Source organism: Penicillium maclennaniae, assembly GCF_028827695.1.
Source record: "Penicillium maclennaniae strain IBT 15551 chromosome Unknown utg000002l:1.0-2354659.0:1.0-2356205.0, whole genome shotgun sequence".
NCBI lineage: Eukaryota > Fungi > Ascomycota > Eurotiomycetes > Eurotiales > Aspergillaceae > Penicillium > Penicillium maclennaniae.
The window spans coordinates 956,460-971,272 of NW_026623214.1; the positions used below are offsets into that span (position 1 = coordinate 956,460).

General features: G+C 51.7%; 6 protein-coding genes across 6 annotated transcripts; 3 read left to right on the forward strand and 3 right to left on the reverse strand.

Moving 5' to 3' along the window:
* Positions 1-1,155: 1,155 nt before the first annotated feature.
* On the reverse strand, positions 1,156-1,711 carry N7477_001577 (uncharacterized protein; the record flags this gene model as incomplete). Its single annotated transcript, XM_056963240.1, has 2 exons — positions 1,156-1,379; positions 1,645-1,711. 2 exons carry the CDS (start codon positions 1,709-1,711, stop codon positions 1,156-1,158), a joined length of 291 nt encoding a protein of 96 aa, XP_056826159.1.
* A 2,496-nt stretch (positions 1,712-4,207) lies between these two features.
* On the reverse strand, positions 4,208-5,591 carry N7477_001578 (uncharacterized protein; the record flags this gene model as incomplete). Its single annotated transcript, XM_056963241.1, has 3 exons — positions 4,208-4,391; positions 4,549-5,229; positions 5,251-5,591. 3 exons carry the CDS (start codon positions 5,589-5,591, stop codon positions 4,208-4,210), a joined length of 1,206 nt encoding a protein of 401 aa, XP_056826160.1.
* Positions 5,592-7,425: 1,834 nt separating this feature from the next.
* Positions 7,426-8,628, reverse strand: N7477_001579 (uncharacterized protein; the record flags this gene model as incomplete). Its single annotated transcript, XM_056963242.1, has 3 exons — positions 7,426-7,636; positions 7,688-8,189; positions 8,253-8,628. 3 exons carry the CDS (start codon positions 8,626-8,628, stop codon positions 7,426-7,428), a joined length of 1,089 nt encoding a protein of 362 aa, XP_056826161.1.
* Positions 8,629-9,295: 667 nt separating this feature from the next.
* Positions 9,296-10,589, forward strand: lap1 (putative aminopeptidase; the record flags this gene model as incomplete). Its single annotated transcript, XM_056963243.1, has 3 exons — positions 9,296-9,478; positions 9,548-10,294; positions 10,356-10,589. The coding sequence occupies 3 exons, from the start codon at positions 9,296-9,298 to the stop codon at positions 10,587-10,589; spliced, it is 1,164 nt and encodes a 387-aa protein (XP_056826162.1).
* A 706-nt stretch (positions 10,590-11,295) lies between these two features.
* N7477_001581 (inositol monophosphatase family protein) lies at positions 11,296-12,354 on the forward strand (the record flags this gene model as incomplete). Its single annotated transcript, XM_056963244.1, has 1 exon — positions 11,296-12,354. The coding sequence occupies one exon, from the start codon at positions 11,296-11,298 to the stop codon at positions 12,352-12,354; it is 1,059 nt and encodes a 352-aa protein (XP_056826163.1).
* A 767-nt stretch (positions 12,355-13,121) lies between these two features.
* On the forward strand, positions 13,122-14,136 carry N7477_001582 (DUF1774 domain-containing protein; the record flags this gene model as incomplete). The annotated part of the gene is made up of 3 exons (XM_056963245.1): positions 13,122-13,345; positions 13,428-13,867; positions 13,940-14,136. The coding sequence occupies 3 exons, from the start codon at positions 13,122-13,124 to the stop codon at positions 14,134-14,136; spliced, it is 861 nt and encodes a 286-aa protein (XP_056826164.1).
* Positions 14,137-14,813: the final 677 nt, after the last annotated feature.

The window sequence follows — 14,813 nt, forward strand, 5'->3', positions numbered from 1 at the left end:
GGTAGCACAAGGCAAGCCTTGACCAAAGCCCGACTACAACAAGACTACAATCGTATAGTAAGCCATGATATGATAGTATGAGTAACACTGTTTTGAAAACGTCCTGTCGATAATCTTGTAGACAAAAGAAAAGGCAATCAGAGCCATCATGGTAACCCCAAGTCCCGACCAAAACCCAACGCACCAGACCAGTCCAAGTCCCGTCCAGTCCCAGCCTCAGTTGAAGCAAAGGAGAAATATAATCAGCCCAAAAGAAAACTCCCGAGAACCCGCAAACAGATGAACCAATCAAGAAGTAAAGATCAAACCAATCCAAGTTCAAAATCTGAAATCTCCGAATCCCCTTTTCCTTGCCTTGAATCCGGTGACCAACCAACTTCCCGCAGGTGATACAGGTACGGGCACAGGCACAGGCACAGGACACTCCAGGGTAGGCAGTACCAAAGTACCAGGATGAGAGTTTTGGCCTGATCGGGTGGCTTGACGGGAAGAGCCCCACAGACCTCGGCTCTCTCCACTGTTTCCAGCAAAAACCACGGAACGCGGGAACCCAAATGAGAGCTGTCATAGACCATAGGTCAACATCCACAGAGGCCATTCTGACTCTCATATGTCCTGGAACATCCCCACCGTCTTTAAAGTATAGTGTTCCCGCGAGAGTTCGAACATTGGGTTCCGTTCCTTGATCATTGGCTGCTGGCATCCACCATCGACTGGGTATCACGACTCCAAGTCGCACAGCCAAGACCGGGTGCAAGGGTAGTGACTCGTCACGACAGAAACAGCATGCCAGTCTCGGCCCTGAGCATCTCCATCTCCACACTCTCAGTCCCAGCTAAGATGGTGGTGTGTAGTGTGACCAAGCCGTATCGAGGGATCGGAAGCAATGTACGAGCTGCATCGATTCGAAGCGGGGGGGTCGCAGTGAGTGTTTTTGGTTCCTGCCAGATCCCAGTGAGGAAGCAAGGAAACTAGATGCTAAATTCTGCGCGTTGCTGTGGGACCCGCACTGGGCGTGCGCTTGCAGGAGAGCGAGGGAAAAAAAAAAATCGAGAAAAAAAGGATAGGCGCACACAACGGAGGAAAAAAAAAAGGGGAAAAAAAAGAATTTGAAGATAGCCACCCAACATAGGAAAAAGCAAGAGTCACAGTATGTTATTCAGACGCCTCCAGTGCCTCGACCGTAGGTGGACTGGGTCGGCTGGGCGGGATTATCCCTGGCCAAGTGGCCGAGGAGGAAGGACGATGGCTTAGCGCCCCCAAAGCGACTTCGGCTGCGTCCTCTTTAGCATTGTTGATATACTGACCGTCGTACCAGTAGCGGGCGGAGAAGCTTTGGCCCTGGACGATGACGGTACTGGACCAGGCGGTACGACCTCCTGTGAGTAATCAGCTGTCAAGCTCAAGCTTAAGCTCAGGAGTAAAAGTCGGTGTAAACTCTTGCAAAAGCTGTCGCCACTGCAATGAAGAGACACGCAAGGACGTGACAGGGAAATATGGGAGGAGACCGGAAAAGAAAACGGGGAATTACCTCTCCGATCGGACACAATGCTAAATGTAGGAGCGGCTATTTTGACCATATTGCAATGGTCTTGGATAAAGTTAGATGTTTCCAATTGAAACCAACTGTCTTCAATTGCTTACCACCGAGCTTATCCTGCCAACTTTTCCGAGTGGCGCTACTCCCTTGGGGACTCGTCGGCTGGGACATTGTCGAGCTAACGCGCTATAAAAAAAAAAGGCTCAATTGGGGACGAAGGTAGCAGAAGTAAAAAGTGTCAAAAAAAGTGCAAGTCGGAGCGGGGGTAAAAAGGGAAAAGATTTCGGGAAAAAGGAAGTAGATATAATCGAAAACTCAATGGGTCTCCTCTTGCGTGACCTTTTAAGAGGTATGGGGAGCGGGGAGGATCATATAAACGGCTCCAGAAAACAATCCAAAAAAAGGACCGTTCTCGGGTCCTCCTTATTTTAAATTTTTTTTTTTCCTCCCTTTGATTTTGCAATTTTTCCACAAAATTCCCCGTTTAGCAGACAAACGGAGCCTAACCGTCAAACCTAACGAGAACCGGGCTTATGCATCATGCGTGGCCGTGGGTACCAACCAAATCCCCCTCTTCACCCCTTCCACTCTTCTTATCCACCAGTTACAGACGTGATGCGGGAGAGAACATGCGGATCATTCTCTGAGGCTGCAAGCTGGAACGGCCCGGCGCACGCCGACCAGACCAACTAGCCTTGAAGAAACGCTAAGTAAGGGGAGACAGGGTTCCCACTTCCCATTGTCCATTGACGGAAAGGTAAGGACCCACTAAGAATGTCGAGGCGAGAGAGAGAGAGACTAGGGCCCAGAATAGCAATGGGGGATTTTGAATTGGGAAACAACTCAGAGTATCGCACGTTGATATTCGATGCCCCGTCCCTGCCTCATCGGCCAGGCAGGTCCCGAACCAGCGGACCGGCTTCCAGAACAGCCTCAGCTGTATGAATTACATGGCGTGGTGGCGGGCGATCTCTGCCCAACGGCGGAGGTGAGGCCATAGCTTGGTGTTGTGCATAAATGGCGCCCAAAGTACCTCTTTTCCCCATCCGGGTTGCACTTTCATCGCGCATCCTTAGGGTATAATGTGGGTTGGGCCGTATTCTGGGACTTGCTTGCCAGCGCATCACTGAGATGAGATCATTCAATGAGGCGAAATAGTTTACTGGAGTTTGGTACGGAAAGTCGAGTAGTGCCGCGACTGGGCCACCGGGCCGCCCTGCATGAACATCCTAGGATGAACAGGTCTTACTAACCGAGGTCAGAGCTCAACGTCATCCAAACCGAAGCCTTACTCAAAATAAGGTACTTGTAAATACAAGAGTCAGAGTGAAATCCACTTTCTTAAAATGCAAAGGTTGGTTTTTTGCCGGGTGGGATCTAAATTATGGAACGGTTCTCTCAAATCGCCTGCATCAACAATCGTCCCAACTCAAATTCCTCAATTCCCGAATTCCACACGGAAGGGACGGATGAGAAGTCAGTGAATGGTGCATTGGGCATACCTGCAGCGTTGTAGCTTCACTTGAACCCTGGAACGGCTCTCTAAAATGCAATGCGCAATGCGGCTCGTACTCTCGACTCGTGGCAAGCCGTTGCAAGGAGAGTGTGCAAGTGAGCAAGCTTGAAGAAGAAAGAAAAGACAAATAATAATCCAGGCAGGAAAATTCCTCCCAGGGTCTTGGGCGCGATGAATGTCAAAAAAGATTCATCCACAGCCAATCGATTGGCACTCTAGTGCATTGCATATGTGTATACTTGACTAACTAGCTTCCAGCAATATCTAGCGTGAATCCAGGCTGTACAGAATTGCATGTTGGGCGTAGCTAATGTAAGTCGAAAATCATGTAGAGGCAGGTGCTTTTTCTTCACTGACGCACGAGTGGGGATCGACCTGCCGGGGTAGAACCACTCGCATTCTCGTATTAACGACACGAGTCATGTCCATGTATACATTGCCCAGCTATCGTGTTGTCAAAAGAAGCAAATTGTCAAGGTGAAGCGGCGGTCAGGCTCAAAATTTAGCTCGGGGTCTACGAGATATGCATCGCCAGCAGAGCAGCGCAGAGCCACATGAATGCGCTGCGGAGGATCTTTCAGCGTTCCATCTATACCCCTCCCACGCAAGCACATGAGCCTATGAACCCATCGAGACCCATGCAAAGACTGAAAAGAAGTACTTCTGAAGTCCCGAGAAATGCGAAGAAAAAGTAAGCCTGCATTGCTCGTGCTTGAACTGTTGTTGAACTGTCGATAGCCACCATATTTTCCGGGGGTGGTTCATGCGATACTAAAAACATGGCAAAAGATAAGAAAAAACACCACTGTAATGTGAACGCCAACCCCTAGGAATTCCCGAGGTGCAGGTCCACTAAGCAACGCGAATCTCTCTCGGCTTGATCTTAGACCTCAATGCAAGCCCCAAAATCCCCCCTCGAACAGAATCGGCAACATAGACAACAAAACAACTCACCAGAACCAAGAGAAATCGACGAAGCGAAACGCAACCTGCAGTTCAGTGGAGCAAGAAGAAGAAATCATTGGCAGATCATTCAAGTCATCAATCATGCGAACCATGGCTCAATTTCCACTCTAGCCAGCACAGCGCCCTTTCCCGAACCGGGTTCGAAGATTGCAGGCATTAGATCAGAGCATAGCTCCACAAGAAATTTACGCGGATCCCCGACGCTGCAAGACCTCGCCGATCAGACGACGTGGGCCTAAGCGCGCTGTCTCAAGGCCCTTGGAAAAAGAGGAACGTGCGGGGGAGATCCATGGAACGCGACGGGCGCCATGCCAGCGTCGACGAATACAATCGTCCACGAGAGACACTAGCCCCGTAGCGACGATTACGCTAGACCACGTTAGTGAAAGTGTTGTTTCGTTTCGCGACCATTGTACAAGCACAAGTGCAAAAAAAAAAAAGCCCCAAGTGGAACAAAGTACAAATATAGAAATCTCAACCAAGGATGGGATGGGGTTCAGGTTCGGTTAGGCCCTTAAAGGCTTACTCGGCAACATCAGGCATCCGCTCGTACACGGAGGTATCATTGATCCACATCGAGCACGGCGGGACCCAGCCACCTTTACTTTCTTCCTCGACTGCTTCGAGCGGGGTGAGGATTTCAGGAACCAGGTGGGCGATTGTGCGGGATGTGCGGGTGTCGACGAGGTAGTATGAGACTTCGCGAAGATCGCCTTCTTTGCGAAACTCGCGACGCCATTGGTATTTCGTCGACCAGTATTCAAATTCGTATCGCTTTGCGGTTCCCGGCCCGCGGCGTCTAAGGTCTACGTGAGCGTAATTGGAGAATTCGAGGAGGATTGAATCGGATAGTCTTTTGTCGCTTTTGCAAGGCTCCTCTTCGCCAATGTCGGAGTTGGCTGAGATGGATGACGCTTGGCGCTGGAGGGCTGGTTCGGCGGGGCCGTGAGATGTTGAGGTTGGGCGGAGACTGGCGAGAACACTACTCCATGAGCGGCGAAGGATTGGGCGGGAGTCGGTTGCACTAGGTGGGGGGACTTCTTTTCGAGAGGAGTGGAATACTTCGCGGCCTGAGTCACGGCAGTAGCGGCGGAGGGAGAACTTTCGGGAGAATAGGTCATACATGCGGAGATGGAAGAGGGTTACGTCTTGTTGATATCCACCTCGGCGGGGACGATGGTGTCGACGCGGAGGTTCATGTTGCCGTCTATAGTTGCATCGTCATGACGGATGAGCAACCGCCTGAGATGAGGGGAATAGGCCTGCGAATGATGAGGGTGTGGTTGCAAGCGCATCTGTTGGGAATGTCTCCTGTCGCTCATCGACTTCATAGCGGGGCTCTTCTGGCGGATCGGCCAGGGATCGAGTGGTGGATGCATATGTTGAAACCGAGTCGCGCGGGCCATCGTCCTCAAATTCTAGCCAGTCCTGCTGCTTGATTGCGCAGGTTGTATGAGCACTGGCTACCGTGGGTGCAGTACTTTTCGAATGCACCGATGCATCAGTATCCGTCGAACTGGAACTGCCGCCGCTACCAGCGCGGTCTTGGCATGATTTATAGGAGCCCATGTTCACTGATCTACAGTGACGAGCAGTAAGGAGGTGAGTTGAGGGTCAAACGAAACCAACGGAACAATTATAAGATCCAAGGAATATTGAATCGAATCACAATTCAATCAGGATGTGAATCGGGCTAAGTTATCGAGGGAAATTAAATTCCCATGACGCACCGTGAGCCAAGGGGTAGTTATTCACGTAGAATGGTGTTCGGACAGAATAGGCGGTTATGAGAGGAAATCATATGACGGCCACAGGAGGACAGGGATCGGGGAATTTCGACTTTGCAGCACACGAGAAAAGTAGTTCGTACTTTGTAGCTTCCAGTTTGCGGTTTGCAATTTGCAATTTGCAGTTCCTCGTTCCTAGCTCTACTCATCCAGGCCGGGAAAAATTGTTCCCATTGTCGAAAGACCAAGATCGACTCAAAGACGAGAATCAGGCACAGCCGAGTCGTTGGGTATGAAGAACCGTGGGGGGGCCCGAAAGGACCAAAGAGGGGCACTCGTACTCCCGTTCCTCAAGAAAAAGAAAAGAAAAAAAGAGAATGTGGAAAACAACTAACACTGAAACTCGGTTCAGGGTTGATAGTAAGAATGAGGCAAGGAATGCGCTCCTTTTGTTTTGGAGCAAACCGACGATCATCCACCTCACTCCAGCCTATGTAAGATACGTTCCAAGGTTCTCTACCATAGCCCACTGCCAGAAAACCCTTCTTAACCCCTCCATAGCCCTCCAGGCGTACAGCTCTTCGGGCTGCAACACAGTCCCGCGAATCACCAGAGCCGGGAAGCACAACCCACGCCTCGCAAACCGGGCCTCCAAGTTGTGCGGTGACCGACTTCGTTCGGGCGAGAATATTCGTGAGCTTGTGTGTCCGGTCGTCATTCGCTGCCATACCACCTTGAGCCACCCCTCCAACCTCCCCGTGCCCCCACCTGCAGACTAATGAGTGGCCGGTCAGTGGGGATGTGCGCAGACCCGGTCTGGACACGAGGTGCCGGCGCAGGTGGTATTCTGAAAACAGTCTGCAACTTGGCTTTCGCTGAGAAGAGCGAGGGTGTTATGTCATTTGAATGACGGGTCCGATCGCGCGTGAATATTTGCGATGTTGGGCTCACGATGGAATGTAGAGAGACATACAAGAGACGTCATGATGGGGAAACAGTGGGGTGGGCGGTCCGAACCGGATCCGATCTTTTTGCAGTCTGCGACTTGCGGCTGTCGTCTACGCCCTGTGATTATGCAATATTGCCCCCGTGCCCCAGCGGGATCTCGGTATGGAGAATCAATATGGAGACTAATATCCATGAGGCTGAGCGCCATACTGAGATACGATCGGACCACGCGTTTCACCGGGTCGAACAGTAGGGGGCCGTGGCATGACGAGGGGTCGGATCGGGATCTAATAATCCCCCTTCCTTCGAGAAACATGACGACATGAGATCGTCGGTGCACAGTTCGGAATCAAGACAGCTTGTTCTTGCTGATGCACTCTCGGAGAACATCTACTTCATAAGGTTCTACGCAAGGTACACTTGATGCCGGTGCGAGTGCCACTGACGAGGTGGTGAAGGAGCGGTCTGCACAGTTCACGTGAACTGGTTAGGATGCTCTTCAGGACGGTGACTCTCGATGCGCTCATGCTCGTGCTTGTGCCCTCATCGAGCACAACCGAGGAATCGAAATCGAAACATGTTCAATAAGAAATAATAATACTAGAGCCGATCACGCCGAAAGTGGATTCCCGCCGAGATCGCACCATCAAAATTGAGAGATACCCGACCAACCGACAAACATTCAATATAAAACGTCTATATCATTCAGCAGTGAAGATAGCCAATGTCTAAACGAGCGTATAAAGAGGCTGCGGGAGCTCGTCGCCCGGTTTGATCAGCTCCTCGGCACGACAAGCAGGATGACTGATGAGACCGGCTCGGCTACCCGGCGTGGGTGGACGGAAGCCCACATAGGCTTCCCGTCGAGCAGGGTCGCCCACCGTAACAGACCAGGTGTGTAGACCATAGTATGAGGCGATAGAGTGCACCAGCCAACGACTGGAAACCTTGGTCAGCACAAGCAGCAGCAAAACCTCGAGGTAGACTTACCCGAATCCAGCAGACCGGTCCTCAACTAAACTCTCAAAGACCATCTTCTCGCCATCTCTCTCATGATGCAAGCTCATCTCTTCACGAAGCTGCTGGAGCTTCTGCTTCCGCTCCGGTGAATCGTGCATCTGGCCATTTCGGCCGACAAAGACAATTTCGTCTTCGGACTCGTCACTGCTCGACTCCGGTGCATCCTGTAGACCCTCACTTCGAAGGAACAGCTGCTTCTCATTCCACTTGCGGATGAACAAACGGATGTCATCTTCCAGATCCTGAAGCATACCGCGAGCAGCACGAGCATGCTTCAATTTCGTCCGCAGCTCCCTAGGCACACGGTGCTTCTCGGCAACGGTCTTGGGTGCGTGGTCAGCCATCTTGGAGTAGTGAACGTCCCAAAGCGGAGCAAGATAATATGGCATAGGATCGTGCCGGGTATAAGTAGGCGTTATATCCCAGTCCTTGGAGGAAGGAGGTTCCGCCCACGGGTTATGTAGTAGACGGTCTTGTGATCATCAGCATTCGACTCATCCTCGTGACAAAGTCCCAAGGCACTGATGGGCCATACCGTTCTCCCATCGCTGTCTCCGACGGCTTCCATCCTTCCCCTTCAACACTGCCTCGCGGCTCTTCGAACTAGCCCGTCGTAGTGGCTCGCGACGCCGGAAACTGACGGTTGGAGGGCGCGTCTCGGCGCTAGCGATCTTGCCACGCGATGGAGTTGCTGGGGGCTCATCGTCAAGGGGAATCGAGATGGAGACATTTGCGCCTTGAAGACCGGAAAGTGATGATCTTGATGGTGTTCCCTCGAATCTTGACTCGGAGAGAGTCAGATTCTCGAGCGAAGCCGAGGCTTGCTCTGTCCACGCTGAGATGGCCACGGCCTGCTGGGGAGACAGAGTTCCTGGTGCATTCTGAGGCCGAAGCTGAGGGTGAATAGCCATATTCTAACGATCTAGGTAAGGAAGAGTAGGGGTATAAGGATGACGAGGATATCAGGCAAGGACAAAGGTGAAAGAGTAGATAACGAGATAAAGGCGCGCAATCGGACACGCCGATCTCCCCGAGCCTCGCGCACGGGAGTCAATCACCGTCTTGATTGGCGGAATGTGAGGTCATCCATTCAAGGCCCTAACCCTACTTCCCTACTTAGGTCATATCGTCCCTTGGCATTTGATTCACACGTGATATTGCAGCCTAAATGGCCAGGCATCCAGTGACTCACGGCAATCCGACGGCGATCCGAGGCTTAGACGAGTCATGGTTCGAGGTGGAGTTGCTGCTGCTCCACTCTCTCCAATTCCCCGCGCGCGCTACAACCGATACCCGTGACTCAGATGGTGTAACAGATTCTCTACTTTTGTACACAGGCTGAGAACCAGGGGCGTAGTGAAAAAGGAGAAAAGGATAGGATCAAACAAGCCGTCTCAGGATGGACAGGCAAGGCATCTATTAATACCCTACTTTAGCGCGGGGTCCAAAAAGGGCTAGACGGCTGCCAAGGGCGCGTGAGAACAAACCCTGCGGCTGCGGCTGTGAGCTCTCAGAACCTACAAAACCCGAGAGGCCTGCCGTCACTCAATTTTCATCTTATCCTTACCCATTGTAATCATGAAATTCCTCGGCCCTATTGCATTGGGCGCTGCCTCTACTGCCTTCGCCGCGGTCCTGCCCCAGCAGGCCCCTCTGGTCCCCTCTATTGTCCAGAATGCCCAGACCACTAAGTGGCTGATCGAGTTGGCCCCGTACCAGACCCGCTGGGTGACCGAAGAAGAAAAGTGGGAATTGAAGTTGGTAAGTTGTCCCGACTATTTCAAGTGCGACCTTATTTTGTTGTCACTGGCTAACAATTCCCCTCCTCAGGACGGTGTCAACTTTATCGATGTCACCGATGAGTTTCAGTCCGGCGAATACGGTGCTCTCCACACTAAGCGTATCGTCCATTACCCCAAGTCTATGCAGCATGGGGAAGACATCGCGCCCTTGACCGAAGACTTATCCAAGTCCAACATGAGGAAGAATTTAGAGCACTTCACCTCCTTCCACACCCGGTACTATAAGTCCCAGACCGGTATCGACTCCGCCGAATGGCTGTACGGACAAGTCAGCGACGTAGTCAATGACTCCGGCGCTAGCGATCACGGTGCCACTGTAGAAAAGTTCAGCCACCCCTGGGGTCAGTTCAGCATCATTGCCCGCATCCCCGGACAGACCAACAACACAGTTGTGTTGGGTGCCCACCAGGATAGCATCAATCTATTTCTTCCTTCCTTCCTGGCTGCCCCAGGTGCGGATGATGACGGCAGTGGAACAGTCACGATCTTGGAGTCTCTTCGGGCCCTGCTGCGGTCCGAGATTATCGCCAAGGGCCAGGCTGAGAACACGATCGAGTTCCATTGGTACTCCGCCGAGGAGGGTGGTCTGCTCGGTTCTCAGGCAATCTACGGAAAATACAAGAAGGATCTCCGTGAAGTCAAGGCCATGCTTCAGCAGGACATGACCGGCTTCGTCCAGGGTACTTTGGACGCCGGACTCCAGGAATCCGTCGGCGTGATCATCGACTACGTCGACCAGGGCCTTACCAACTTCATTAAGGAAGTCATCACCACCGTAAGTGGTTCCCTCCCGCAGTTCCTCATCTCAAACCGAGCCTCCGGCTAATAATTCTTAGTACTGTGACGTCCCCTACGTCGAAACAAAGTGTGGCTACGCTTGCTCCGATCACGCTTCCGCCAGCCGATTCGGCTACCCCTCTGCCTTCGTCATCGAATCTCAATTCGAGAACAGTGACAAGAAGATCCATACGACCGAGGACAAGATCGAGTACCTCAGCTTCGATCACATGCTGCAGCATGCGAAGATGAGCCTTGCGTTCGCCTACGAGCTTGCATTTGCACCTTTCTGATTTTGTGTCGCTTTGTATCGGCGTTTGAGGTATACCTTGGGGGTTTTGTTTGCGCGAATGGTGAATCACTGCATCGATTTCGGTCATTGGATAGATATGGGCAATGCCTTTAATTCATTGATTATGAGGTCAATTTTTGCATCGATCTTTAACCCTTTTATGTAGTCAACATGTCGCAAGGCGATTACTTTCAAAGGCAAAAACTGCGTTGAAAGCTTCGAATAATTATGTAGATTGGACGGCATCTCAACACCACTACCGTACATGGATGTAGTCTCACCCGAGTCTTAGGGTGGTGCATTTCAATCACTCAGCCATTCCTAAGTTCTGAAGGGTTCCCCATCAGCCTGTGATCCAGGGCCGTTTTGCGTATTCGCAGGTTTGCGAGAACTTCCACTTTCCAGAACTCATCCAAGCGAATGCCCTGACTTGGAGACACTTGATGACTCAATAACGTATTCCACGAACTAATCAAATCCTCATACCTTGTTATTTGATAATTTTTTCCCCAAATGTTCCACTTTAAAAACACGATGACGATGTCCACGTGATCCTCTCTCAGCTTGACCGATCGCCGGAAATATGTCTAGGACGAAATTCAAAGCCAACACTCACTACATTATATTCTACGGGGACACTCAATTCCCCTTCCCCTTCACCCCCACCTCCCCTTCCGCGACAAGCGTCGCCTTCTTCACTGCGCAGAATGACCACCCACGCCTACACCAAAGAGCTTCAGCTCGCCCGCCTCGCCGTGCAACGCGCCGCGCTCCTCACAAAGCGCCTCCTCTCCGAAGTAGACAAAGGTTCATTTGACAAAGTCGATGCGACACCCGTGACAATCGCTGATTTTGCCGCGCAAGCGTCCATCATCGCGGCAATCCACCACACCTTCCCCACGGACCAAATTGTCGGCGAAGAAGACTCCACCGCCCTTCGCCAAGACCCTGTCCTCCTGGAACGAACATGGGACCTGGCTCGTTCCGTACACCTGGATGATGAAGCCAGTGAAGCGATGCTGCACACCCCGTCCACGAAAGACGAGATGCTCGCACTAATCGATCTGGGCGCGCAAGGCACTACAGGGCGAAGTGGACGGACGTGGACTCTTGACCCAGTCGATGGGACGGCTACTTTTATGCGCGGCCAACAGTATGCTGTGTGTTTGAGTTTGATTGAGGACGGGGAGCAGGTTGTTGGTGTCCTGGGGTGTCCGAATCTACTAAGCGACCGACGTGTTGCGGAGGATTTGGTCGACAAGGATGGCTACGGACAGATGTTGTCTGCTGTTGTTGGACATGGCGCGACGATCCAGCCATTGGGCACGGGCAAATTACTAGAAGGGACGATGCTCCCGGGCGTGACGCAGATTGAGGATCCCAAGGAAGTGCGCTTCATCGATACGCAAGCTTCCGAGACGGCGAATCTGGAGGTGCACGGGAAAGCTGCGGCGCTACTGGGTTGTCCGTGGCCGAATCCGGTGGATCTGTGGTCAGCGCAGATGCGGTATGTGGCTATTGCGGTTGGGGCGTGTAATGCATTTGTCAAGGTGCCGTTGAAGGATAGTTATCGATCGAAGATCTGGGACCATTCGGGTGGGATGCTTCTGGCAGCGGAGTTGGGGGTGAAAATCACCGATTTGAATGGAAACAGTGTTGATTGTGGCCTGGGAAGGACGTTGGCTGGCTGTCATGGGATGGTTGTCGCGCCTGCCTCTATACATGGGCAGGTTTTGGAGGCAGTGCGTGTTGCGAGACAGTCTTGATTGCGGGGTTATGTACCTTTGCTTTCGATTTACGCGGTCTGACCATGACGCTGATACCCTTTGAACATTGTATGTTTATGGTTTGACAGTGGTATATTTTAGAGGCTTTGGCCCCTTGTTCATACCCCGCACGTCCAGGGTCGCCGGGCGCTTGGACTGGAGGACGTGCTAGATGGATAATTCGGTTTAATGAAAAATTGAGAGATCGAGATGATAGACAATTTGTATTTATGCCGCTGCCATTCTTTTCCTTATATATAAATATATAAATATATGAACATAGAAAAAAAAAAAATATTCGCTATACCCAGCACCGGGGTGTTCACAGAGCCTGGAATCCCTGCGCCGGACCGTGCACAGGATCGACGGCGCAGAAACCGCCATGGAAGGATTTGGACACCCGGGTACCCTCGAAAGGAATACAATCCTCCATCGCAATCTCTGATAGCTCACCGAAGAGTGGACACACTCAACAAAATGGCGCACTACTTGCAAGAAACCGGGCTTCCTTATGGATCCCCGTCCCCACACGGGCAAGCCAAGGCAGACTAAAATGACTGACATCACCGAAGTTGACCTCATCTGCAGATGGCGCCACCGGGGAGAACTGGGACTTGACTGGTTGAAACCCCGAGTCATACGACACATGACTTTGCCAAAGGTTGGTTCGTGTTCCTCTAAAATCGACAGTATAAAGCGCGCCGTCCCCGCTTGGTGGACCAAGTGTTGTCACTTTGATTTTGTCAGTTCCCGTTCCAAGGTTCGCCATGGCTACCTACAATCCCTTTGCCCGGCGTGAATCACACCATGCGTCCGCCTTGAACACTTACCGTGTGCTAGTGCCCCTCACCTGGGCGCTGGTCGTGATCGTCGGAATATACTATTCTGTCCACTCGCCGGATGATACGAAGCATGGTAAGAAGATCTGGAAGCAGGCCCAAAAGCATAATACGCCCTTCAGTCAGAATACCACGGTGACCGGGGTTTACTGGTGAGTTTCCTGACTCCTTCGAGATGCGAGGGATCAGAAAGAATTCAGATGGGATGTGGAGCACCGAACTGACCGATCTCAGGATCCTTCTCCTCCTCTCCCAGCTGAGCTATGTTTGGCATCTGTTCCACAAGGACACGGCTATCGTGGCAGCTGCCGCGAACGTCGCGACCCATTTCATCCTGAACAACGTGTTCATCGTCATCTGGATCCTGCTGTGGACTCGCAACTACTTCTGGTGGGCTGAGGTCATCCTCATCATCCACTTTATTAATCAGGCTGTTACCTACTGGCGACACCGCGGACTCCCCGCCTTTGTGCATCTGCCTGCTGTCGCGGGTCCGTACGCTTGGACTTTGACGGCCCTGTTCTGGAACGGCGCCGTCGCGGTGCACAGTCACAACCTGCCCGGTCGGATCGTGGCTAATATCTTCATTTGGGTGATTCTGTTCATTGGTTTGCAACACATTCTGCTGCGGAACGATTATATCTTGGGATACTGTTTGAGTTTCCTGACTCTTTGTAAGTCTAGTCTGCCGGGGGGGGGCGATTTTGGTACACTTTAGCACGAGGATACAGCTAACATGGTTACAGCACTGGCTCTCAGGCAATTTGCAGTCAAGATCATCGCCCTTCAGTGGATCTTCGCCTTCACCATCTTCGGCGTCTTCACTGCCGTCTCTCTGTACGTCTCGACTACTACTTACACCGGTCGCGACAGCTTGTTCCGCCGCGTGGCGCACCCCGAGTCGAGTGATCGGGAACGGGAGCCGCTGCTCAACGACGCGTAGGCAGTTGCTGCTGCAGCTTAGTTGTCTGGTGGAAAGTGGGGGATTTCCAGACCGATTCTTTTACGAACAAGTCGTGTTGCGATTGAGCATTGGAGAAAAGGACGACAATGTGGAGGGGTTCGGCAGTTGGCATCTTACGTTTCATGTTTCATGTTTCATGTTCTATGTTTTATGTTTCATGTTTCAACAAGCCATGAAGAATGATCTCTTGCGCTCTCATTTCTGGAGTTAATTGCACTTGAAATATCAATGAAGCTAACGCACTGATTACAATCACTGACGTACTGCGACTATGACCCACCGGGTGGAGCTGGGGCCATTGTTGAGTCTGGCTGCCAAAACGCTGGAGAACAACAATTTGGACTTTGACGGCGAGGGAGCAAGGATCATAGGTATTAATATTCGAGCCCAGTGTAAATAAAATTGAACGACTAGACAGACTTATGGTTGCACCCTGGCCACTTCTCAATGTTTGAGGGTGCCCCCGTGCAGATACTCGCGCCTTGCAAATCGGTTGCCTTGACAACTCAACTCCACACTTTGTTGATCCCGGATGAATCGCTTCTCCTCTTTATTCTCGATCCTCGACTCTTAATTCTTAGTTTGGTTCCACGTTCTTGCATTCCTCTCCGCATTCCATTTTTTTTCAAATCGATCTCAGTTCTCAGTATTGTCCC